This window comes from Lissotriton helveticus, chromosome 10, assembly GCF_964261635.1.
Source record: "Lissotriton helveticus chromosome 10, aLisHel1.1, whole genome shotgun sequence".
NCBI classification, from domain to species: domain Eukaryota; kingdom Metazoa; phylum Chordata; class Amphibia; order Caudata; family Salamandridae; genus Lissotriton; species Lissotriton helveticus.
The window spans coordinates 638,171,346-638,195,634 of record NC_136071.1 but is presented as its reverse complement, the minus strand read 5'-3'; the positions used below and the strand labels follow the sequence as shown (position 1 = coordinate 638,195,634).

The 24,289-nt window shown below is 48.8% G+C and overlaps 1 protein-coding gene across 2 annotated transcripts in view; it reads right to left on the bottom strand.

The window, feature by feature from the left end:
- The window catches only part of RRN3 (RNA polymerase I transcription factor RRN3), a 423,539-nt gene that overhangs the window by 357,105 nt on the left and 42,145 nt on the right, over nucleotides 1-24,289 (bottom strand). Inside the window, exons 3-6 of one of the 2 annotated variants that reach the window (XM_078663171.1) lie at nucleotides 23,080-23,136; nucleotides 22,242-22,331; nucleotides 22,025-22,154; nucleotides 20,679-20,735 (exon numbers count right to left, since the gene is read on the bottom strand). In XM_078663171.1, coding sequence (XP_078519297.1) covers nucleotides 20,679-20,735; nucleotides 22,025-22,154; nucleotides 22,242-22,331; nucleotides 23,080-23,136 — 334 coding nt within the window. Of the gene's footprint in view, nucleotides 1-20,678; nucleotides 20,736-22,024; nucleotides 22,155-22,241; nucleotides 22,332-23,079; nucleotides 23,171-24,289 lie in introns of both variants that reach the window. The other variant, XM_078663172.1, reaches the window with a different exon arrangement.

Below are 24,289 nucleotides of genomic sequence, written 5' to 3'. Positions count from 1 at the left end.
TCTCTTCTGGAGCTTGGCGGTGGTTCCGGCGTAGAGGGCGTTGCCGTAGTCCAGTCGGCTGGTGACGAGGGCCTGGGTGACCGTCTTCCTGGTCTCAGTGGGGGTCCACCGGAAGATCTTCCGTAGCATGCGCAGGATGTTGAAACAGGACGCGGAGACGGCGTTGACTTGTCTGGTCATGGAGAGGGAGGAGTCCAGGATGAAGCCCAGGTTGCGTGCGTGGTCTGTCGGTTTGGGTGCGGTGCCCAGGGCGGGGGACCAGGAGTCGTCCCAGGCGGAGGGCGAGGAGCCTAGGATGAGGACTTCCGTCTTGTCTGAGTTCAGTTTCAGGCGGCTGGTCGTCATCCACTCGGCTACGTCTTTCATCCCTTCGTGGAGGTTGGTTCTGGCGGCGGCGGGGTCGTTGCTGAAATTGGCTCTCCCTTCAGCACCTTCGCTTCCATTTACTCCCCTAATGAACGACCAGAGATATTTTAATAGAGGCATGCGATGCAGTATTGCACTCTCCAGACCCAGTGGTGGTGGGTGGGGACCTTAACCTAGTGATGAACAAGGACGTCGACCGTTCAGGCTTTCGTACTGGGGTCGCTGGCGCCATCTCAACTTCAGGCGAGGACTGGCTGCGCGACGCCGGGATTAAGGACGCCTGGCGCTGCACACATTTGACCATCAGGGACTATTCCTATCACTCAGCTGCGCATAAAACGTATGCCCGGCTGGACCACTTTCTAGTTACCTTCGCGGCCTGGACCTTAGTCACAGGGGCGACCATCGTGGCAAAGGCCCTCTCTGATCATGCACACCTCACACTGTCCATGCGATTCCCGTCTGCGAATACTGCCCCCGCAATGCGCTGGCACCTGCGAGACTCCCTGCTTCAGTCCCCCGGTGTAGTTGCGGACGTCAGGCGCTGCATTACAGTCTAGATTGCAACTAACGACAGGGACGACACACCACTATCCTCAGTATGGGAGGCACTCAATTTGGTCACCAGAGGAGCGCTTAAAGCCAATGCCTCTTATGCCAACAAGGTTAGGCAATCGAAACACGCGGAACTGGAAGCCGCGGTCAGGGAGTTAGAGGCCATAAATAAACGTACTGGTGCCCCTCGCATGTGGCATCAACTGGAGAAAGAACGCCTTCAACTCCGCCACCTAGATGTCGCCCGCGCCGAACACGCAGCGGTGCACCTAAATCATAAATATTTTGTGGGCTCCAACAAAGGAGGCCGCATGCTAGCACACTGCCTTCGCAGCCAGCAAGAAGCGCATTCAGTCCCAACGCTCCGTGATGACGCCGGCCGCTCCATCTCCGGCGACGCCCAGATTGTGGCAGCTTTCCGCTCTTTCTATAGTGCGCTCTACACGGCAGACCCCTCTTTACATTCAGATCCCTCGGTCTACCTCGCCGGGGTGGCCATAACACCCTTACCCGCGGGAGAAGCAGATTCCCTGGAAGCACCTATTTGTATAGGAGAGGTGATATCCGCGATCGCGCGGTTGAAGCCACAGAAGGCACCGGGCCCTGATGGCTTTAGTGCCCTTTTTTTACAAGACTTATTGTGCGGAGCTTGCCCCGCTGCTGACACGGTTATTCAACTCCTTCGCAGATACTGGGTCTCTTACTCCCTCCATGCTGCAGGCCTATAGATCAGTCATCCCTAAGCCGGGTAAAGATCCGGAGCTTGGTAGCCAATACCGGCCGATCTTATTGAATATAGATATAAAATTATGCTCTAGTATACTAGCACACATACTAAATCCCCACATGCCAGGTCTTGTTGACCCCGATCAATCCGGCTTCATTCCGAGTAGGCAATGCAGGGACAACACTAAACGCATCTGCCACATCATCGACAAAGTGCATCGGTCTAAAGAAGAGGTTCTTCTTCTAGCAACTGACGCAGAGAAAGCATTAGACCGTGTACATTGGCGTATCTCTTTGTGACTTTGGAACGCTTTGGAATGGGGCCACGATTCCGGCGCTGGATTGCGAGCACCTACAGCGCACACCAGGCAGCTGTTCGGGTCAGTGGTGTCCTTTTGGCGCCCTTTGCAGTGGGGAGGGGGATGCTCTTCGCCCTCCATATGGAGCCAATGGCCCAACGACTCGGAGACAACCCTCTTGCCCTTGGTATTTCCTTCGGCCTAGATAAACACCTTCTCAGTCTATATGCCGATGATCTTCTCTTTTCGGTGGCCCATCCCCTAGCCTCTCTACTGGCTTTTGTGGACGACCTCTGTGAATTTAGCCAGTTTTCTGGCTTCAAAATCAACATGCAGAAGTCACAGGTGCTCAATCTCATAGCCTCCCCGCAGACGGTGAAGGCTCTCCGGAATTGGTTTGCATTTGATTGGGTGGCCGACGGCATCACATACCTCGGGCTGGTCCTCCACAAAAGCCTAGTGCGGACAGCGAAAATAAATTACTCGGCGCTGCTACAACGGATCCGCACATATCTACACTGTTGGCGCCGACTGCCTCGGACATGGTTCAGGAGATTATCAGCGGTTAAGATGAATATACTACCGCAGGCTCTCTTCCTATTTCAAACACTTCCGCTTGAACCCCCTCCGCATACACTTCGACAGATACAGTCAGCGATAGAAGGGTTCATCCAGGGCAGGTCGGCGCCACGATTACGCAAAGCACAGCTTCAGAGACCTAAGAAAACGGGGGGCCTGGCCCTTCCCAATATGGCCCGACATTTTTACGCCTCCCAGCTGCGATACCTGGTGGAGTGGAACCATCCCATGACCGAGGAATATTGGGTGTTCATGGACCAAACCGTATATACGAAACACACACGCTCTCCGCAAACCTCAGCAAAACATGCACACAAGCAAACTTGATACCAGAAACACTCAATAACAAGCAATTACAATGCAACAGGTCTCCCATTCGCGAGAGTTTAAGCTATTGCCATTGTAAATGACAATGCCTTTTATTTATCGGTTTTGATAATTAACACATAAATAAAAGGCCTGCAGTAGTAGTAACACATTAAAGAAGATAGTGCTTACAGACTAAATAAGACATACTGTGTAACAACAGAAGTAAAAGGGACAGTCCTCATGGAATGTAACAAATGAAGAGAAGGCGGTACTAAGGAGGGACTAACAATCCTATTAAGGAATCAGAAGCCAGCATTTACAAAGGACATGACACAAGTCAACGAAAAATATGGGCGGAGAGTAGGCAGAGCTTCGAGTCCACACTCAAATACAGCATGCTTCGCAGAGCAGCACATGCACTGCCCAGGCATGTCCTAGAACCGACATAGAAAGCACATGCTATACATACACATATACACAAAGGCGCTCCAACATTATACAAACGCATGCACATGCACTTGCAATTTCGCCAACACTGTTGCACAATATTTACATACTCTTAGCAGTGTTATCAGGCGTTTGGGATTCAATATGTAAATCGTGCACCTGTCACGCACCAGAGGGTTGTGGGAGAGTAAAGCTTTGGTAAAGAAGCGAGTTTGAGGCATTATATTTGAATATCCATGGTATTATTATGAGTGTCATTCATCTTTACCTATTGCAGTTTTCTACCTTAGGGAAAAGCTCCTGTCTAGGGCAATCACAGATCAGTTGCCAGAGCTCAACAACAAATACTGGTTAACGCTCCATAGTGAGCATAGAAAACCATGCAACATATGAAGAGCATTACAACATTTGATGAGAACACCCTCCTAAGTTAATTTAAACACCAAATAAACATGCACTTTAAATTGGGTCTGCACAACTCCAGTAAGTACGGCAATGTTGTTTTGAGATTTGTGTGGTGCAAAACCTTTTCAGTAGTAGTCGCCAGCTGAACACAAAAATGTAAACAGGAGGAAGTCAGCTTAGCTTTTGATAGACTAAATTTGTGAATGGAAATGTCTGCCTGAATCTGCAGTTTCAACTATTCACGATTATGACTGGCTGTCATAACACTGCGCATTTACAGATGGAATATATGGGTGAAATTAATTCCATCAAAAAGTATTTTGTTTTGAGAATGATTTGAACAAGGCCACTCCTATGAAACTTTTGTTCAGGTTGGTCGGAACGAGTTTAAAGTTGGTTGACAAACTACACTATCCTCCTGAAATGCTATCATAATATCCTTCATATCTAAACCAGTATATTCACAAATATGTGGCAGGGGTTTATAGTGGGAAAACACCCTACTTTTTTGTGTTATATAGCCCAAATTCGACCCGAAGGTATCGGAGAGCTTTACATGAGGACCATTTGCAATACAGATGGACACATTCATTTTTAGGCTCCAAGAGATTAAGCAATCAAATCCTGTTTGTAAGCTTCAAAGTCAGCCGTTATAGCCGTTACACCTCTAAGAATGCTGATGTCCATAACAGAGCAGAAGCTAACATAGCGAATAATACCCTGGAAACAAACTTGCCTATAAGCAAGCAAAATAAGCCCAGAGACTGCTTTCCTATCAAGTTGCACTTTGATGAACAGCAGTGTAAAAATGCAAGAAAAGAAAGCTACCACGTTTAGGTCTCATCTTAAGAACCTCTCGGGTCAGGCACTGGCTATCTTAACCCCTTCGCTGCGGCGGCTATTCCGCCGCAGCGCTAAGGGGGAGGCGGGGCCGCGCGGCGCTCCCGTGCTCGTGATGGAACCGCTCCGTCACGGCCCGGGGGTGAGCTGTGCTTGTGACGGAACGGTTCCGTCACGGCCCCGTCGCGGCCCCGCCCTCTCTTTAGAACGTCAGCGCAGGCGCGGAATTCGCGCCGCGCAGGCACGGTGAGCGGGCCGTGACGGAACCGTTCCGTCACCAGCACAGCCCACCCGAGGCTCGTGACGGAACGGTTCCGTCACGAGCATGGGAGGGGTTAAGCTCTTTAGGCAGTTCTGCAGGGCATTTTCATTCAGCTGCACTGCCATACTTCACAAACAGAAACCCACATGTGAAGCGCTGATAAGACCCTGGAGTGGAGTTGTGAATATCCGTCCGGCTGGAAACACAAAGCTTATAAAATAGTTTTCGGCTTTAACAGAAGTTGGTGGTAGATAGATAGGACACCACTTCAAAATAAGGGACTGGAGGGACCCCAACTTGCTGTATTAATAATACAAGCGTTCGCTAAGCCACCTTAAGATACATCAAAACAAAGCTCTATGGCATGGTAAGCGTTGACTGTGCCATAGAGCTTTGTTGCTTTGTTTGGATTTGCTCACTTTGGATTCAAGCTAGCATGGTTGATGAGCGCTGTTACCTCAAAACTGGTCCCAGTATGCTAGTTTCCGCTCCAGGGAAGACATGGCTTGGCAGTTCGGTCTGGACTGTTCCCACGAGGCACTGGGTCGACACCGATTTGCTTATAGCGGTGTCTGAACTGGGGTGGCGAAATGAGCTAAAGAATGATGATTAATTCAACCCAGATCTGTGACTGGGGTGAGTGTCTGAAAGGTTTCAGCACTCCGTTCAAGTCAAGTCAAGTCAAGTCATAAAATTTATATAGCGCACTACATACCCAGAGGGTTTCAAGGCGCTTGGGGAGGGGGATTATTTGTCAAATATCCACGTTTTAAGTTGTTTTCTGAACGCTAGGTGATTCTGGGTGAGGCGAAGGTAAGCGGGGAGTGAGTTCCATGTTTTGGCAGCCAGGTATGAGAAGGATCTGCCTCCCATGGTGGTTTTGTTGATGCGAGGGACAGTGGCGAATGCTTGGCTGGAAGATCGAAGTTGGCGGGAGGGGGTGTAGAAGGATAGTCGAGAGTTGAGGCAATCTGGTCCGATGTCGTAGAGTGATTTGTGTGCGTGGGTAAGCAGTCGGAAAGTAATCCTCTTATTGACGGGTAGCCAGTGGAGGTCTTTAAGGTGACCAGAGATGTGTTCGTTGTGTGGGATGTCTAATATGAGCCTGGCTGAGGCGTTTTGGATTCGTTGTAGTTTCTTCTGTAGTTTGGCGGTGGTACCTGCGTAGAGGGTGTTTCCGTAGTCCAGTCGGCTCGTGACCAGAGCATGGGTGACTGTTTTCCTTGTTTCGGTGGGGATCCAGCGAAATGTTTTTCTGAGCATGCGAAGGATGTTGAAGCAGGATGAGGATACGGCGCTGACTTGTCTGTTCATTGAAAGTGAAGAGTCCAGGATGACGCCAAGGTTCCGTGCGTGGTCTGTCGGGATGGGTGCTTTTCCGAGGGCTTCCGGCCACCAGGAGTCGTCCCATGCAGAGGGGGATTTACCTAAGATGAGGACTTCTGTTTTGTCTGAGTTCAGTTTCAGACGGCTTTGTTTCATCCATTCGGCGACTTCTTTCATTCCTTCGTGTAGGTTAGTTTTGGCGGTGCTGGGGTCCTTGGTGAGAGAAAGGATCAGTTGAGTGTCATCCGCGTAAGAGATGATGTTGAGGTTGTGTTGGCGGGCGATGGTTGCGAGGGGGCTCATGTATACGTTGAAGAGGGTGGGGCTGAGTGAGGATCCTTGTGGTACGCCGCAGATGATTTCAGAGGCCTCGGACTTGAATGGTGGGAGGCGGACTCTCTGGGTTCTTCCGGAGAGGAACGAGGTGATCCATTCCAGTGCCTTTCCTTGGATTCCGATGTTTCTGAGGCGCTGTAAAAGGGTGCTGTGGCAGACTGTGTCGAAGGCTGCGGAAAGGTCGAGGAGGATGAGGGCGACTGTGTCTCCATTGTCCAGTAGAGTTCGAATGTCGTCTGTTGCTGCGATGAGGGCGGTCTCAGTGCTGTGCTTTGCTCGGAAGCCAGATTGTGAGGAGTCGAGGGATTTGTTGGCCTCGAGGAAGGCGGCGAGCTGGTTGTTGACAGCTTTCTCGATGACTTTGGCCGGGAATGGAAGAAGCGAGATGGGGCGGTAGTTTTTGAGTTCGGTGGGGTCTGCTGTTGGTTTTTTCAGAAGGGCGGTGAGTTCAGCGTGTTTCCAGTCTTCTGGGAAGGTAGCGGAGTTGAAGGAGCAGTTGATGACGTCTCGGAGGTGCGGAGCTATGACGGAGTCTGCTTTGTTGAAGATGTGGTGAGGGCATGGGTCTGTGGGGGATCCAGAGTGGATGGAATTCATCAGGCGGATGGTGTCCTCAGTGGTGATTGGGTTCCAGGTGTTGAGGGTGTAAACGGGGGGAAGATAGTCAGCTGATGGTAGGGTGGGTTGGCTTCCGGGTTGGTTGTCAAAGCTGTTGTGGATGTCAGCAATCTTGTTGTGGAAGAAAGAGGCTAGGGAGTCGCAGAGAGTTTGAGAGGGGGTGATGTCGTTGGAGTTGGCCGAGGGGTTGGAAAATTCCTTGACGATGTTGAAAAGTTCCTTGCTGTTGTGGGCGTTGTTGTCGAGTCGATCCTTGAATGCTGTTTTTTTGGCTTTTCGGATCAGTTGGTGGTGAGTACGGATGGCGTTTTTGAAGACGTCCTTGTTGCTGGTGGATGAGTCTTTTTTCCAGGTCTTTTCAAGGGAGCGGCATAGTTTCTTGGATTTCTTGAGGTCCTCGTTGAACCATGAGGCCTTCTTGATTTTGTGTTGGCGTTTTTTCAGTGGTGCTAAGGTGTCTGCGGTGTTGGATAACCAAAGGGTGAGGTTGGAGGCGGCTTCGTTGGCGTTAGAAGAGAGGGCTGGGGAGGTTTGAAGGAGCGATGAGGAGATCTGTTCCGTGGTGATTTTGTTCCAGTTTCTTTGTAGAGTTGGTTGGAGGTGGATGATGGGTTTTGGCTTGTTGTAGGTGAAGTGGACGCAGCTGTGGTCAGTCCAGAGGAGCTCCATAGTGTGGTTGAAAGAGACATGGTTGCTAGAGGTGAAGATGGGGTCGAGTGTGTGACCTGCGATGTGGGTGGGGGAAGTGACCAGTTGTTTAAGTCCGAGGTTGGCGAGGTTGTCTAAGAGGGTGGCGGTGTTGCGGTCGTTGATCTTCTCAAGGTGGAAGTTGAGGTCTCCCAGGAGGATGTAGTCTTTGGAGGGGAGCGCGTGTGGGGTGATGAAGTCCGTGATGTCTTCACTGAATTTTGCGCGGGGTCCTGGTGGTCTGTAGAGGAGGGTGCCTCTGAGTGTGGTCTTGGGGTCGATGTGGATCTGGAAGTGGAGGTGTTCGGAGTTGGCGAGGTTGGCGTCAGAGCAGGTTGAGATGCGGATTGATTTCTTATGGACGATAGCGATTCCTCCTCCTGTTTGGTCGGTGCGGTCTTTGCGTGTAATCTTATAGTCGTCAGGGATAGCGATGGCGATGTCAGGGGCGGAGGAGGCGTTCATCCATGTTTCCGTTAGGAAGGCGACGTCTGGAGAGATGGTGTCTAGTAGGTTCCAAAGGTCAATGGCGTGTCTGTGGACCGAGCGGGTGTTGAGAAGGATGCATTGTAGGTGGTTGGGGTCGGGAATCTGTGGTGTGGTCGGAGCGGAGATGTTGACGGTGCCGCTGAATTTGCAGGAGAGGCAGGAGAACGGTCCATGGGTGCGTCCTGGAGCGGCTAGGATGCAGTTGGGGGCGCGACCGGGGTTAAGGGCTAGGAGGGTGGCGGCATCGTAGGTAACGCGGGGAGGCTGGGCAGTGCGAGGGGCAGGGGGTCTGGCGCTGGGCGCGGTCCAGGCGCGGACGGGCGTAGACGGGCTTACCTTTGGCGCACCTTCGGCGCGGGTTGGGCGCGGACGCTGCGCGTAGACGCTGCGCGCGGGAACTCCTGTCATATATGGATGGTGGAGGGGGAGGGGCGAGGGCGTCTCAGCTGGGAGGCGGGGCGGGCTCCAGAGGGCGAGCACAACAACTAAAATGGCAGCGGAGGGGTCAGCGGAGCGGAGCGCTTGGGGCGGAATGCGCAGATATAGATACAGTAACTATAGCGCTTGTGAAATGTAATTATGAAAAGCGGCAAGCAGGGCAGACTGCAGAACAACAATAGGAGGCAGTTCAATGACAAAAAGCGGAGCAGCTCAATGCGCAGATGCAGATACAAAGGTTATAGCGCTTGTGAAATGTAATTATGGCATCATCTCTTTGTGTTTGCTTTGTTCGTCCTTAGTTGGCAGAGATGCCCAGACGTGGGTCCCTTGCTCACTTTGCCACTGGATTCAAGCTAGCCTGGCTGATGAGGAGTATTACCCCGAAACCAGTCACAGGATGCTTGTTTCCGGTCCAGGGTAGACATGGCTTGGCAGTTCGGTCTGGACTGTTCCCACGAGGCACAGGGTCAAGACTGATTTGCATAGAGCGGTGTCTGAACTGGGGTGACGAAGTGAGTTAAAGAATGATGATGGATTCAACTCAGATCTGTGACTGGGTGTGAGTGTCTGAAAGGTTTCAGCGCTCCGTCCATCATAGCTTTGTGTTTGCTTTGTTTGGATTTCCCTGTAAGCCATGTTGTATAGCGTGGGCAAGCTCCACCGATTAAAAAAAAAAAAAAAGTAAACACAAAGTAGGAAATAGCATACTACAACCAAAAGAAACCGGGGAAAACAAAGTGGCAAGCACACAAACAAATGAAAAGTAAGGGAGGGCTATAAAACCCTTTTAAGATGTATATTTGATTACAAGAGACTTTGAAGGCGCAACCTAAAAATGGAGTAGCAATTAAAAAACTAATCACAAAATGCCAGGTAATCCCTCGAGATCCGGTCTCGAGGGAAGCAGAGTAGGTAACCAGCAAGGAGAGAAGCTTTACAAATCAATCGCGGAACTCCCTAGCCCCTCGATCTGACCATGAGGCTCAATATAGCCTTCTTGAAACATATCTACTGAACATCATCATATGTCGTATGTATATGGTTTCTATTAATGCTCATTACCTGGCATTTTGTGGAAACTGCTCCACAAATAATATAAATACTATCATTGTTGCCTCTGTAATTTCCCATACTTTTCTATGAAAACCTCAATACAATTCGCAATAAATTAATCTGGAACAACAGTTTTAAATATACAACGTTACAATTGAGGGGTGTGTCCAAGATGGCGACCGTGTAAGACGCTCCACACGGTCGCTCCGGCCTGCCAAATTCATTAGCACTCTCATCGCCTTCCATACACGGGTGACTTTGGGTGGAGGACACCATTGCAGCTTCTCTGTTTCCCTACGGAGGTTGTTGGAGGCACGGGGGACCGCCACGGACTGCAAGGACGCTGATCTCCCGCCGCGTGGTGCTGTGAGCGGACTGTTGGGGCCTGGTGACTGCGGCCCGCCCGGGGCGCTTCCCTTCCCCCTCCTTCGCTTGTGGAGGCCTGCGGGCGTTGTCTGCAGAGCGCCCGCTGAGGGAGTGTGCGGATTGTCGAGGAGCCAGACCTTTGCCACCACGGCGCCGCTCCTGAGACTCGGCTTCCGGCGGCGCGCTGGGCCTTCCTGTGGCGCGCTGGGCTTTGTCTGGCGCTGGTGCATCGGCCCGGACATCGCGCCGCGCCGGCCTGTGGAGCAGCTGCAGCTTCGGCAGGCCTTGAGCGGGACATACAAGAAAGTCCCGGATCGCGATAGGCGAGCCTCCCACCGGCCTTTCAGCGGCGCACCACTACTCTGGCTCCCCGCCCAGGAGAACTCCAGGTACGGCCCGCTCTTTGTCGTTGGACCCCCGAGGCCTGCAGGCGCGTTCCTCGCCCCCTTCACCCACCCCCCCTCACTGGGACAGGTGCTGAAGCCCTGATCATACCTGCAGCTGTTTTCCGCTTGGCACCGACAGGGGGGGGGGGGGGGGGGGGGAGATCTGAGGGGCTACCACGCTTTATAAGACTGCAGTCTTGCCCAAAATAGTGGCGCCTAGACTTTCACCCTCCTGAATCTGCGGGTCGCTCCCACCATCCAGTGAGTGCCTGGACTGGCTCCAGTGGGTGGACTGAGACATCTCTTCCTGTGGACTGCGCAGGGCCCCCCGGTGTGGCCCCACTGATCTTTAGAGGGTCACCGAGGAACGGTTTGGCAGGCGGTGTGGTGGACGGCGCGAGAAAGGACATGGCGCTGTCCTCCTTCCCTCCGCAGCATTTCTAACTGCCACGAGACGCCTGCAGGCCCACCGCTTCCGCGAAACCCCGCTTGCAATCTCCTCTAGGGGTCCGCATCGACCGCCAGTAACTGCCACCATCTACAACTGACATTGCGGCGCCTGTTGCCTTGGCGTCGCCATTGGCCCTTTCGCTCACCATATATGCCAGGCTTACTACACCTTCAACGCCTTCCCCTCACATCCGTGCCCGCATTGCTTACTGGCGACAGACCACAGCAGAGTCGTTACTGGGCCCTCACATGGCATTTGGGCGCCCTAGGAAAGACCGTTCGGTCAAAGACATGCTCCAACCCAAGGTGACAAACCCACGCCCGGAGGCGGCGACGGGGGCGGCTGGTGGAGTGGATGCTCCATTCACCCAGGCCTTCATAACATCGCTCTTCTCCGCCCTTAAAGAGGACCTCCAAGAGCTCAAAGACCAACTGGCGGTAGATTTACGAGAAGTTCGCCGCGATGTTTCGGACATTGGAGACCGGGTCGCAACGTTGGAGGAACATGAGAATGGTCGCGACGAGGAACTGGAGATGCTGCAACAGGAGGTTCTCCTACTCAAGGAACAACATATCGAGCTACAAGGGCAGGCCGAGGCTCTCCGCTCCCGTCGCAACAAGGTGCGTATCCGAGATGTGAAGCAGGGAATGGAGGAAGAAGACATCAAGGGTTTTGTGCAGGCCCTGTTCTTGGCCCCGGATCACACTACGGCGATACAACTTGATAGAGTCCATCGAGTGGGCCTGCCTCACCGGAGCAACGCACCTCTGCCGGACATCCTAGCGTGTGTCCACAACTTTCAACTAAAGGAAAGTATTTTGCTTAAGGCCAGAGACTCTCACCCCCTGCAATTTCGTGGCCTCACACCAACGCTTTACCAAGACCTTTCCACGGTCACACTGCTCAAGAGACGTGAATTCCGGCCCGTTAGCCAGTGCCTGAGGGAGAAGTGGATCCCCTACACGTGGGGGCACCCTTTTCGCATTATCTTCAAATACGATGGAAAACTGCACCAAATACGTTCCTTGCGCGAGGCTTCCAACCTTCTTGTCCTCCCACCCCCGGAACCAGCGCACCCACGGGGAACAACCACACCCTGCAACTCACGCCAAGACCGATGGCACACTGTGGGCAAACCTTCCTCCTTGCCCCTTGGACCGGACGCAGCTGCCCACGCAAAGGAACGGGACAGTGTCCTGGCGTCACTAGCTGGCAGTCCCGCCAACACCTCTCCCACCTGATTCCTCCCACTTGCTAACATATGGAAGTCACTGCTCGAGAGGGCTGGAGGACCGACATCCTCGCCCGCTTTCTTGGACTTGAATTGACGCCTTCCCCCAGAACTCTATTACCATAACGTACGTAGTATACTTGTATACCATGACAAACTTTTGTCAATTCCGCATGGTTGCGGATGTTTTGAATCACGTTGAAGTAGCCAACCAATTTCGGCCCTGTAGGGCGCTTGTCTTACCAATTTTGTTGTTTTATATTGGCGTTTGTTTTTTCTGTTTTGGTATTGGGTGGGTTTCCTCCTCATGAGACCTTATATTGGCCACGTACACCACAATCGAACAGATTTAGAAGTTTCCGTCTCCCAAGCTCCGCTTAACTCATTTCCAATAGGGCGCGGCGCACCATTGCTAGGAGCACAACTACCCCCTCCCTTCCCCACATAGACCTTAAAGTACTCAGACTCAACACACGGGGCCTTAGCAATCCAACTAAACGGAGAGCAGTGTTATCCCTTTTAGAAAACTCGGGTGCTGACCTTTGCCTCCTTCAGGAGACCCACCTCTTGACATCAGACACCCGCTGCATGCGATACAAACACTTTCCCCACCAGTACTGGTCCTTTATGACAAGCAAGAGGGGTGGAGTGGCCATCCTAGTCGCCAAACACTTTAAGGGTTCAGTAATCGGGCCCATACAGGAGATTAAAGGACGCCCTGTGCCTCCAAATTCAATCAATCAATCAATCAATCAATCAATCAATCAAGGCATTTATAGAGCGCACTACTCACCCGGAGGGTCTCAAGGCGCTTGGGGGGGGGAGGGGGTGCCGCTACTGCTCGAACAGCCAGGTCTTGAGCTTCTTCCTGAAGGAGAGGTGGTCTTGGGTCAGGCGAAGGTCGGGAGGGAGGGTGTTCCAGGTCTTGGTTTCCAGGTAGGAGAAGGACCTTCCTCCTGTTGTCGTTCTTCGGATGCGGGGGACGGCGGCGAGGGCGTGGCTGGTCGATCGGAGGTGGCGTTTGGGAGCGTAGAAGTTGAGGCGGTTGTTGAGGTAGCTCGGGCCATGGTCGTGTAGGGCTTTGTGTGCGTGGGTGAGGAGACGGAAGGTGATTCTCTTGTTGACGGGGAGCCAGTGCAGGTCTCTCAGATGTCCGGAGATGTGGTTGCGTCGGGGGATGTCGAGGATGAGTCTGGCTGAGGCGTTCTGGATCCGCTGGAGTCTCTTCTGGAGCTTGGCGGTGGTTCCGGCGTAGAGGGCGTTGCCGTAGTCCAGTCGGCTGGTGACGAGGGCCTGGGTGACCGTCTTCCTGGTCTCGGTGGGGGTCCACCGGAAGATCTTCCGTAGCATGCGCAGGATGTTGAAACAGGACGCGGAGACGGCGTTGACTTGTCTGGTCATGGAGAGGGAGGAGTCCAGGATGAAGCCCAGGTTGCGTGCGTGGTCTGTCGGTTTGGGTGCGGTGCCCAGGGCGGGGGACCAGGAGTCGTCCCAGGCGGAGGGCGAGGAGCCTAGGATGAGGACTTCCGTCTTGTCTGAGTTCAGTTTCAGGCGGCTGGTCGTCATCCACTCGGCTACGTCTTTCATCCCTTCGTGGAGGTTGGTTCTGGCGGCGGCGGGGTCGTTGCTGAAATTGGCTCTCCCTTCAGCACCTTCGCTTCCATTTACTCCCCTAATGAACGACCAGAGATATTTTAATAGAGGCATGCGATGCAGTATTGCACTCTCCAGACCCAGTGGTGGTGGGTGGGGACCTTAACCTAGTGATGAACAAGGACGTCGACCGTTCAGGCTTTCGTACTGGGGTCGCTGGCGCCATCTCAACTTCAGGCGAGGACTGGCTGCGCGACGCCGGGATTAAGGACGCCTGGCGCTGCACACATTTGACCATCAGGGACTATTCCTATAACTCAGCTGCGCATAAAACGTATGCCCGGCTGGACCACTTTCTAGTTACCTTCGCGGCCTGGACCTTAGTCACAGGGGCGACCATCGTGGCAAAGGCCCTCTCTGATCATGCACACCTCACACTGTCCATGCGATTCCCGTCTGCGAATACTGCCCCCGCAATGCGCTGGCACCTGCGAGACTCCCTGCTTCAGTCCCCCGGTGTAGTTGCGGACGTCAGGCGCTGCATTACAGTCTAGATTGCAACTAACGACAGGGACGACACCACTATCCTCAGTATGGGAGGCACTCAATTTGGTCACCAGAGGAGCGCTTAAAGCCAATGCCTCTTATGCCAACAAGGTTAGGCAATCGAAACACGCGGAACTGGAAGCCGCGGTCAGGGAGTTAGAGGCCATAAATAAACGTACTGGTGCCCCTCGCATGTGGCATCAACTGGAGAAAGAACGCCTTCAACTCCGCCACCTAGATGTCGCCCGCGCCGAACACGCAGCGGTGCACCTAAATCATAAATATTTTGTGGGCTCCAACAAAGGAAGCCGCATGCTAGCACACTGCCTTCGCAGCCAGCAAGAAGCGCATTCAGTCCCAACGCTCCGTGATGACGCCGGCCGCTCCATCTCCGGCGACGCCCAGATTGTGGCAGCTTTCCGCTCTTTCTATAGTGCGCTCTACACGGCAGACCCCTCTTTACATTCAGATCCCTCAGTCTACCTCGCCGGGGTGGCCATAACACCCTTACCCGCGGGAGAAGCAGATTCCCTGGAAGCACCTATTTGTATAGGAGAGGTGATATCCGCGATCGCGCGGTTGAAGCCACAGAAGGCACCGGGCCCTGATGGCTTTAGTGCCCTTTTTTTACAAGACTTATTGTGCGGAGCTTGCCCCGCTGCTGACACGGTTATTCAACTCCTTCGCAGATACTGGGTCTCTTACTCCCTCCATGCTGCAGGCCTATAGATCAGTCATCCCTAAGCCGGGTAAAGATCCGGAGCTTGGTAGCCAATACCGGCCGATCTTATTGAATATAGATATCAAATTATTCTCTAGTATACTAGCACACATACTAAATCCCCACATGCCAGGTCTTGTTGACCCCGATCAATCCGGCTTCATTCCGAGTAGGCAATGCAGGGACAACACTAAACGCATCTGCCACATCATCGACAAAGTGCATCGGTCTAAAGAAGAGGTTCTTCTTCTAGCAACTGACGCAGAGAAAGCATTAGACCGTGTACATTGGCGTATCTCTTTGTGACTTTGGAACGCTTTGGAATGGGGCCACGATTCCGGCGCTGGATTGCGAGCACCTACAGCGCACACCAGGCAGCTGTTCGGGTCAGTGGTGTCCTTTTGGCGCCCTTTGCAGTGGGGAGGGGGATGCTCTTCGCCCTCCATATGGAGCCAATGGCCCAACGACTCGGAGACAACCCTCTTGCCCTTGGTATTTCCTTCGGCCTAGATAAACACCTTCTCAGTCTATATGCCGATGATCTTCTCTTTTCGGTGGCCCATCCCCTAGCCTTTCTACTGGCTTTTGTGGACGACCTCTGTGAATTTAGCCAGTTTTCTGGCTTCAAAATCAACATGCAGAAGTCACAGGTGCTCAATCTCATAGCCTCCCCGCAGACGGTGAAGGCTCTCCGGAATTGGTTTGCATTTGATTGGGTGGCCGACGGCATCACATACCTCGGGCTGGTCCTCCACAAAAGCCTAGTGCAGACAGCGAAAATAAATTACTCGGCGCTGCTACAACGGATCCGCACATATCTACACTGTTGGTGCCGACTGCCTCGGACATGGTTCAGGAGATTATCAGCGGTTAAGATGAATATACTACCGCAGGCTCTCTTCCTATTTCAAACACTTCCGCCTGAACCCCCTCCGCATACACTTCGACAGATACAGTCAGCGATAGAAGGGTTCATCCAGGGCAGGTCGGCGCCACGATTACGCAAAGCACAGCTTCAGAGACCTAAGAAAACGGGGGGCCTGGCCCTTCCCAATATGGCCCGATATTTTTACGCCTCCCAGCTGCGATACTTGGTGGAGTGGAACCATCCCATGAACGAGGAATATTGGGTGTTCATGGACCAAACCGTAGCAGGCCACCACATTGGGCGCGATACCTGGATGCCACGACCGGCTCGGGCATGGGGCTTCTATTCCTCTCCCGTCACGCGTCTGTTATATTCCATTGAGATGCTGTTTGGAATGGCACATCTCTGTGATGCTTTGTAGATTCTAGCATGATGTAATACCTGTGGCATCATTGTCAGTTGGTCCAGCTGTGTCTGGCATGAACATTTCCTGACATCTTTTAAGAGGGAAGGATTTCCTTCTGTGTTGCTTACCGACAAAGGTACGCAACTGACCTCAACAGAAATGAAGTTCTTTTTGGACTCTGTGGGTATAAAACACTATTGTTGCTCTTTGTACAATCCACAGGGAAATGGATTAGTTGAGCGCATTAATCGCATGGTTATTGGTACTATGCAATTAGCACATGGTGCAGGTTTGCTTGTGCATGATTCTGTAAGTGAAAAGCTTTGGGAGTATCGCACTACTGTGAACACTGTTTTGGGAAAGAGTCCATTTGCAATGATGCGTGGGAGGGAGGCAGGCACTAAATTACTTCCCTCATGGATGCGTCAGAAACTGGTTGTGGGAGGTTCGCATTGTGGCAAGTTGAGTGGTGAGAACAGACGTTTCATTGACGTGGGGGATGGGGTCGAAGTAAAACCTGGTGGCCATAGTAACTTCTTGAACAAATTCAAAGGACCGTTCAAAGTTAAGGCTATGGGAGATAATTGGGTCAAACTGACAAATGGTCAAACATGTAATTTGAGGAGGTGGCATTGTATCAAAGGCGAGATTACAAACATGTAGAAAATTTAGAGGATAAGTCCGAATCTGAGGATTGTTCACCATGGATGTTGATGAATGATGCTGAATTTTCTAGAGAACAGCCTGTTGTTCCTTCCTCCTTTGATGAGGTCACTGGGTCTGATGAACATGGTATGGTTGCTAAGGAGGGAGATGGGTCTGGTGGTGTATCTCGTGTATTGAGGGGAGCTGGTGAAAGAAGACTTCCAGCGTATTTGAGTGATTATGTTTCTTGAGTCACTTGCATTTTTAATGCATGTCACTATTGTTTACTTTGTTTTGTTTATTCTTATTTTCATTTTTTTCACATACTTGTTTTTAGATTTGTTTTACTGCAAAGGGGGGAGATGTGTTATATTCCATTGAGATGCTGCTTGGAATGGCACATCTCTGTGATGCTTTGTAGATTCTAGCATGATGTCATACCTGTGGCATCATTGTCAGTTTGTCCAGCTGTGTCTGGCATGAACATCGTTTGAGATCTTTCTCCAATCAATAAATACTGAAGAAGGTATTCATCTCCTGTCTTCATTGCGTTGTATCTACAACAGCGTCCTACAATGCTCGCGTGGGACAGGGTATCCCGAAGATGCTCATCTGTCCACCTTCCCCTCCCCCTTGACCCCACTTTTCATGAACCCTTTTTTCCCGCCAGGGGTGAATAAGGGAGCGGCGGCACGCTGAATAGAGGGGGGTTGCAAACGCCTAGGCCATCTCTTTGATCTTAGGGGATTGATCCCATTCAAAGCACTCAGAGCAGACTATAACCTGTCTGCACCCCATTATTACCTGCACTCACAAATGGCACACTGGCTATCGGGGCCCGAGACGCGATCTCTGGCTTTTCGTCCAAAGCTGCCATTTGAGCAATGGGTCCTTAGCAAAAAAGACGACAAGCCACTAATCTCAGAAATATATGCCTTCCTTACGGCGGCTCTCCCTTCGACGCGCACAGCTGGGCAGAAACGTTGGGAGACAGAACTAGGCAGTACGCTATCGGACAAGGAATGGGAGGATGTTTTTTACAGAGCACACCACACCACCTACTCCTCGAGTCACACATACGCAGCCTTCAAGATCGGCACATACTGGTACTATACTCCTGACAGGATCTGCCGCTGGCAACCCTGGCCTCTGCTGGAGAGGGTGCGGTAGCCCGGGAACTCTCTTACATCTACTCTGGCAATGCCCTATACTAACTCGCTTTTGGGATCAGATACTTAATGACATTGATAAGGCATTCACCACCTTCATAGCCCGACTTCCTGCACACACCCTTCTAGGCCTTCCTAATGCCCTATCCTTTCCCCTTACGCTCACTTAAGGGGAGGCAAATGGTGCTTGCACTGAACGCTGCGCACAGAGTAATACTAGCACAGTGGAAGTCAGACACTGCTCCGGAACACATACATTGGGTGCATCAGCTGTGGAACCCTTAGCGATGGAAAAGCTCTCCATGACAGCGGCTGGGAAGTCTGCCGACTTCGCTAAAACCTTGGCCCCATTCCGGACTATTCTTTCCACAGAATTCCGGGAAATGACCTGCCCTCGATATCGCCGTGTCCTTGAACTGCTCCCCGAGAACGCCCCTGCCCCTCCTTAAAAATATCTAGCATGGACCTGTTCCCCCCCCCCCCCTTCTCCTTTCCTTTTGCAGAACTACTGCCTCAACGGTGGCGCATAGAATCCCGGGAGTCAATATGGTTTCCTTCTTTCTCTTTTCCTGTGTTGGATGGCTCACTGAGGGGGTTGGGTGGTGGGAGGGTGTGGGCTTTGTTTGGTTTTGTTTTGATTCTCTTCTTTTTTCTCTTTCCACTCGTTCACTGTTTTTGGATACTTCCGATGTTATACTTGGCATTTGACAATGGGTCTATTGCCTCAAGGCCTGCAAAAGGTACCCTGGTCCTCCCGCCTCACAAATCCCTTGGGTGTTGACCCTTAATCTTCCATACCAGTTACCTGCCTTAAGACGCGGCCGGCCCTGTAGGGTTGTAGGCGGCATGCTGTGTATAATAGTTAAAGGCCCTAAGCTCCCTCAATCTCCTGGTGCAATTGCAATCAACTCTGCCGGCCCGCTGGGTTGTAGGCGATTTGACCTGTTCAATGCTTATATTCTGTCAATAAAATAGATTTAATACTAAAATGTTACAATCCTCAACATTGGAGGGTGGTCTTGGTATTCCTGATTCCCCGAAATTTCTCTTTAACTGCACAAAGTGTTCATTGCTTTACAAATTGAGATCCTAAATCAAACACCTAAATGGGTTTTAAGTGAGAGGAATATTGCTGTTCTTCTCTTCCTGCAATTCTTACCATGGACCTTCGTAAACTAGGATCTCAAACTTCAATCATCAATGCAACAAAACTTGCACTAGCTAATGGTGATGCATTATTTCATAATAAGATTGTCTATTTTTAAAAAAAAGTGTAATTATGGTATAATTCTGGGATTAAACTTAATACACCTGTCTCATGCTGGGCTACATTGACTGATACTGGGATGTTTTACATTTCTGATATTTTTCGCAGCAATATGTGTTGTCCTTCTTCGATATACAAACCAAATTTCACATCTCTTCCTCTCCTTACCGTCAATAGGTGATATTATGCAATGCACTCCTTAATGCCTATAACTGGTCTATTCCTCATCCTCAATTAACTGATATGGAGCTTTTCTTTAATTTCCATAGATTTTCTGGCCATGTTACTTATAAAATATATAAAAAGGTAATACTTACTATTTCTTCCAAAATGACAAAATTATGTGAGATTTGGAATCCCATTCTCTATACCAACAACGCCCCACAGCAAATGAAAAAAATCAGACTGCAATATTTCTTGTTGATTACCACGATATATTTGTTAAAATGACTCATTTATATCAAGCAACGGTTATTGGTCTCCTGTCAAATTAGATCATGCAAATCTGTAGTAAGCAAGATAACTGGCAGTGTAATTTGGAACCTGGTACTGTGAAACATATGCTTTTTGATCATCCAAGTATTGTTCAATTTTGGTCCAATGTTTGGGATATAATTTCACAAATTGGTACTCATCTAACCATTGACATAGTCATAAACAAATCTTCACCCTTTACTACTCTTAATATATATGGACATGAAAAGATTTGATCTTTTTATTTCAAGTGCGATCAAATACATTAATATGAGCTAGAAATCTGCAAACCATTTATCCGTACAGGCTTGGTGGGATTGCATTTTATATCCAAGGAAAGGATTTGAATGGTCTTAACACAACTAAAAGGTCCTCGCCAATCAAGTCTCTAATATGGAAAACATCTCTTGGATATCCACATTTCCACTTGCCAACTATAAATATGCATTTTCTATATGGTTAACCAGTATTAGATAAGTAGTATTATATATGTTATCGTAATTTATATTTAGGTTTGTTACTATATCCACTAACTTTTTGATTACATGATTCTATATGATAATCAGTATTATGGCTGTTCACCACATTTTTGCTGATATTTTTTGTCTGTTTTATTGTTCATGTATTTATAAAACTCAAGAGGTGTTGAAATAAAAAAACACAGATGTAATTATGGAGCAGCAGCATGGCCTACAATAACTTATCCTCTCTCAAAAACAGTAAAACATTTCTGCTAGAGGAGAACTAGGAAGAACAGAACATTTTCAATGAAGTTAAATTTAAAAAAAAAACAAATGAAGACCGAACGTATACTCACTGTCCTCATCTTCGGAGTCCGAAATATTTACATTGCCATCCTGAATTAATATTCGGGCTGTTGGAGGAATAATGTGAAAGGTAACTCAAAATTTGGATATTACACTAACATCTCTTGGTGTGGCAGAATAACGCATCAATTATTTTAGAGTTTAATAAAAACATGCAGGGTGTCCCAGAAAAATTATGTATAAATCAGCTTTTATAAATTACTCACAAATCTGCATTCATTCCTTGCAACTTTCCAACTGGTTTCTTCAACAAGTCCCTTATTGACATACAAACAACTGAATAACATTAGGGCACACCCAGTGACACAGACAAAGTTACACTGACAGCAATGCGTGGACGGGCCGTCAGTCGGTCAGCTGGCAGGTCCTACTGCAGAGTGGGCAGGACATCCTGCCCAGCATGTGGGTCAGGTGGCAGGTCTGACACCAAACTGGTGGATAAAACAACCAGTTTGTGGTACGTAGTCAGGCCTTGCAGAGCGCAGTGGGTGTTCAGGTGGTAGGTCCTCCCAATGAGGAAGATGGGCGGGGCAGCAGATAGGTCTTTTTTTATGCCTAAATGATGTACACAATGTATGCATGCACAACTCTTTAGGGGATCTAGCAGCAGTAGTTACACAGCATGGATATTGACTATACATACAAATACACAAGTCAAATTGAAAGCCCGGCTGCATAGCTCAGGACACTAATTCCGGTCATGTTACTGCTAACTGTTTCCAGAGTCTTCCTTCAAAAAAACATTTGTCAGACGACCAGTGTGTTAGAAAAATGCTTATAAAAGCAAAAACACCGCTGTTGCAGCCACTTCAATTGTTCCACTCGAATTATTTAAGGTTATGGATTTCTCTAAAAGTCTGGCAAGTGATAATAAAACTAAAATATGATGGCGTACTTTACAACACTGGTATACCTCAACACAATTACTGTCTGTCACAACAGTAATAGATGCCTATAATTTATCTCTCAGATTTAAACACTTGTAGGGGCTGGCGGCGTCACAAATGTTCTACCATGATCATGTGAGGCTCAATGTTGTGCTCTCAGTCATTTTATCACAAAAAAGGATTTTAAAAAAATGATAGTCCTAATATTAGTTTCTGATTTTTTTTATACAAAGTGCTTTTAACTTAAAATTAAATCCACGTAATATGATTATTAAATCCACGATATATTAACACGGTCAGTCATCAAGCGGGCAATCAGAAATTATACTGTTTTAATAAATGCCTGTTATGCAAGTCATGAATGCATTCTATATAATAAATCCATCATAAAAATTACAAATAGGCTCTTATTTAACAAGTGAATGAACACAGAAAAGGGTAAAACTCACGAGGTATAAAATTTGAGGCAATCATGGATAGACAGGCTCGGAGATAGACAGTCTGTGCAGACACCAGATTCCCCAGGAAAGCCAGATACTCTTCTACAATTTCTTTACTTCGATTCAGCCACCGCAACTTCTGCAACATAAAAGATGTTTTATGGAGTTGGTTACTTGTGCCCCTAGCCGAACTAACTTTAAAAGAACACAGTGCAGCAAGACGTACCAATACAATGGTGATCAGTTGTTCAAAGTCTTTGGTCAACAGCATCACTGAACCCCGGAATTCTTGCAGCCAGCTCAGAATTTGGGCATCCTGTACCACAAGTGAGAAAATCCAATTATTTTGACACGATCTACAGAATTGTTTGCAGTTTTTTAGTTAGCACTGTAATGTTTAATAATAAGTTACTGGCAAATCAGGCAGTGTGTTTCATAAAGACGGGATCTGCTTCAACGTATCTCCCTCTCACACCACAAAGCTGAAATTGAAAAATTACATGGACAAGACGGTCCAGTTTTCAGTCTGTCTTATAATACCAAAGAGGTGATTACTGAGATATCTGGCTGACAATGAATGTGAAGGGTACCTCATAATTGACAGCTTTATGTGAACTTTTAATGACATTCACGTTTTATTTTGAGTATTAAATCACCAAGTTTAAAGGGTTAACAAAAAATCACCTTGTTATGGGAAACCATGAAGTGAAATAGACTGCAACAGCATACTGCATTTCCAAAATGTAGCCTGCAATGCAATGACGAAAGGTCACTACATTCCGAATCCTTCTATGTGTAGATGAAGGGGGGCACTTCTAAGGCTGCCAGGCAGAAAGTTTGCTTTCTCAAGCTTTTAAATCCTATAATTCAATCCAATCTATTTCTAATCCAGACTGCCTGTTTTGAGACATCTCTTTTAGGTTGCTTTCAATAGCTCCCCTTAATTCCTAAGAAATATTTAACATATATTAATTACACCAATGGTATTCTGCACAATTTACGTGTGGCTGTACTGGCAGAGAGTCTGATGAATAAACAAATAACCATGATCGCCTTTTATTTACCTTTATATCTGGATCAGTCAACTGATGCTTTAAAAGTTCATAATCCGCTGTATCACCCTTCAATAGAAAGAAAGCATGGCTGTTAAAAGATCTGCAAGGTAAGTTAGTAAATAATATGTAGTTTTATGACATTCCATGCATGCCTTTACCACAACTAAACCATTACCACACAATTCTTTACCACACATCTTTACCACAAACATACATTGGTATATACAAACTATTTCCACGCATAGTTAACACCCAAACCTTTACAATGCAACTTTTTTTATCAATAACAAAACTAATATATATGGTTTCATCATTTAAAATGAAATTTATATAAACTATATTATTATAATGTAAGCTATTATATTTTTTTAAACATTTTAATGTAAAAAAAACTTTTGGGAGGCGCTCCACTCAACAGACCACAACACATCGCAAGTCGACGCAAAGCATCGCAAATCTTTGCAGTTTGTTTCAAGATGGTATTACCACACAACACAAGCCCAAAAAACACTAACACTACGAAAAATTATTTAAACTTCAACATTGGTTGATTGACAACACAACGCAGCAAACGTTCTAGAACAGTAAAACCCTATTTACATGTAAAAGTTTCGACTTTCTTCCATTACTACGTATGCAAACACAATGTCCCCAACCAAGATGGCAGACAAAGTCTGTGAAGAAAGTCAAATACACATTACCTTACATATTAGCACACAAATATTTATAACTTTAGTCAGGTTTTGCTTCAGAAAAAAGAATAACGTTTTCAACACTTATTTTAATGTAAGTTATGGAATACCTTTAAAAAACATAAAAACAGGCATCCACCATTTTTTAGTCACTGATACACTGCCTTCTGAAGTGACCACATGCAGCAGAATATAGGATTGTGAGTCATACAGAGGAAAAAACTCATATAGCTTTAAAGATACGTTTGACTTAGACCATCAATATATAATCAAATGGCGGGGCGGGCGTGCCTTGATGCCGATGTAGATGGGAGCAGGCTTCGGAGCTCCGGCCCGGGACTCCTGTATTTGGTACTATCCTGAGCTCCCAGCCCCCCAAAAAGTGACAAAATCAGTGGTTGCCCTTTCAGGGAGGTATCCGATACGAAGGGGCCCGATGATTTGAAGAGAACAGGCGGAAACGGAGGCTGATGAGGCAGATGCGTTCCAGTGGAGCGGAATCCAAGATGGCTCCCACGATGTGACTC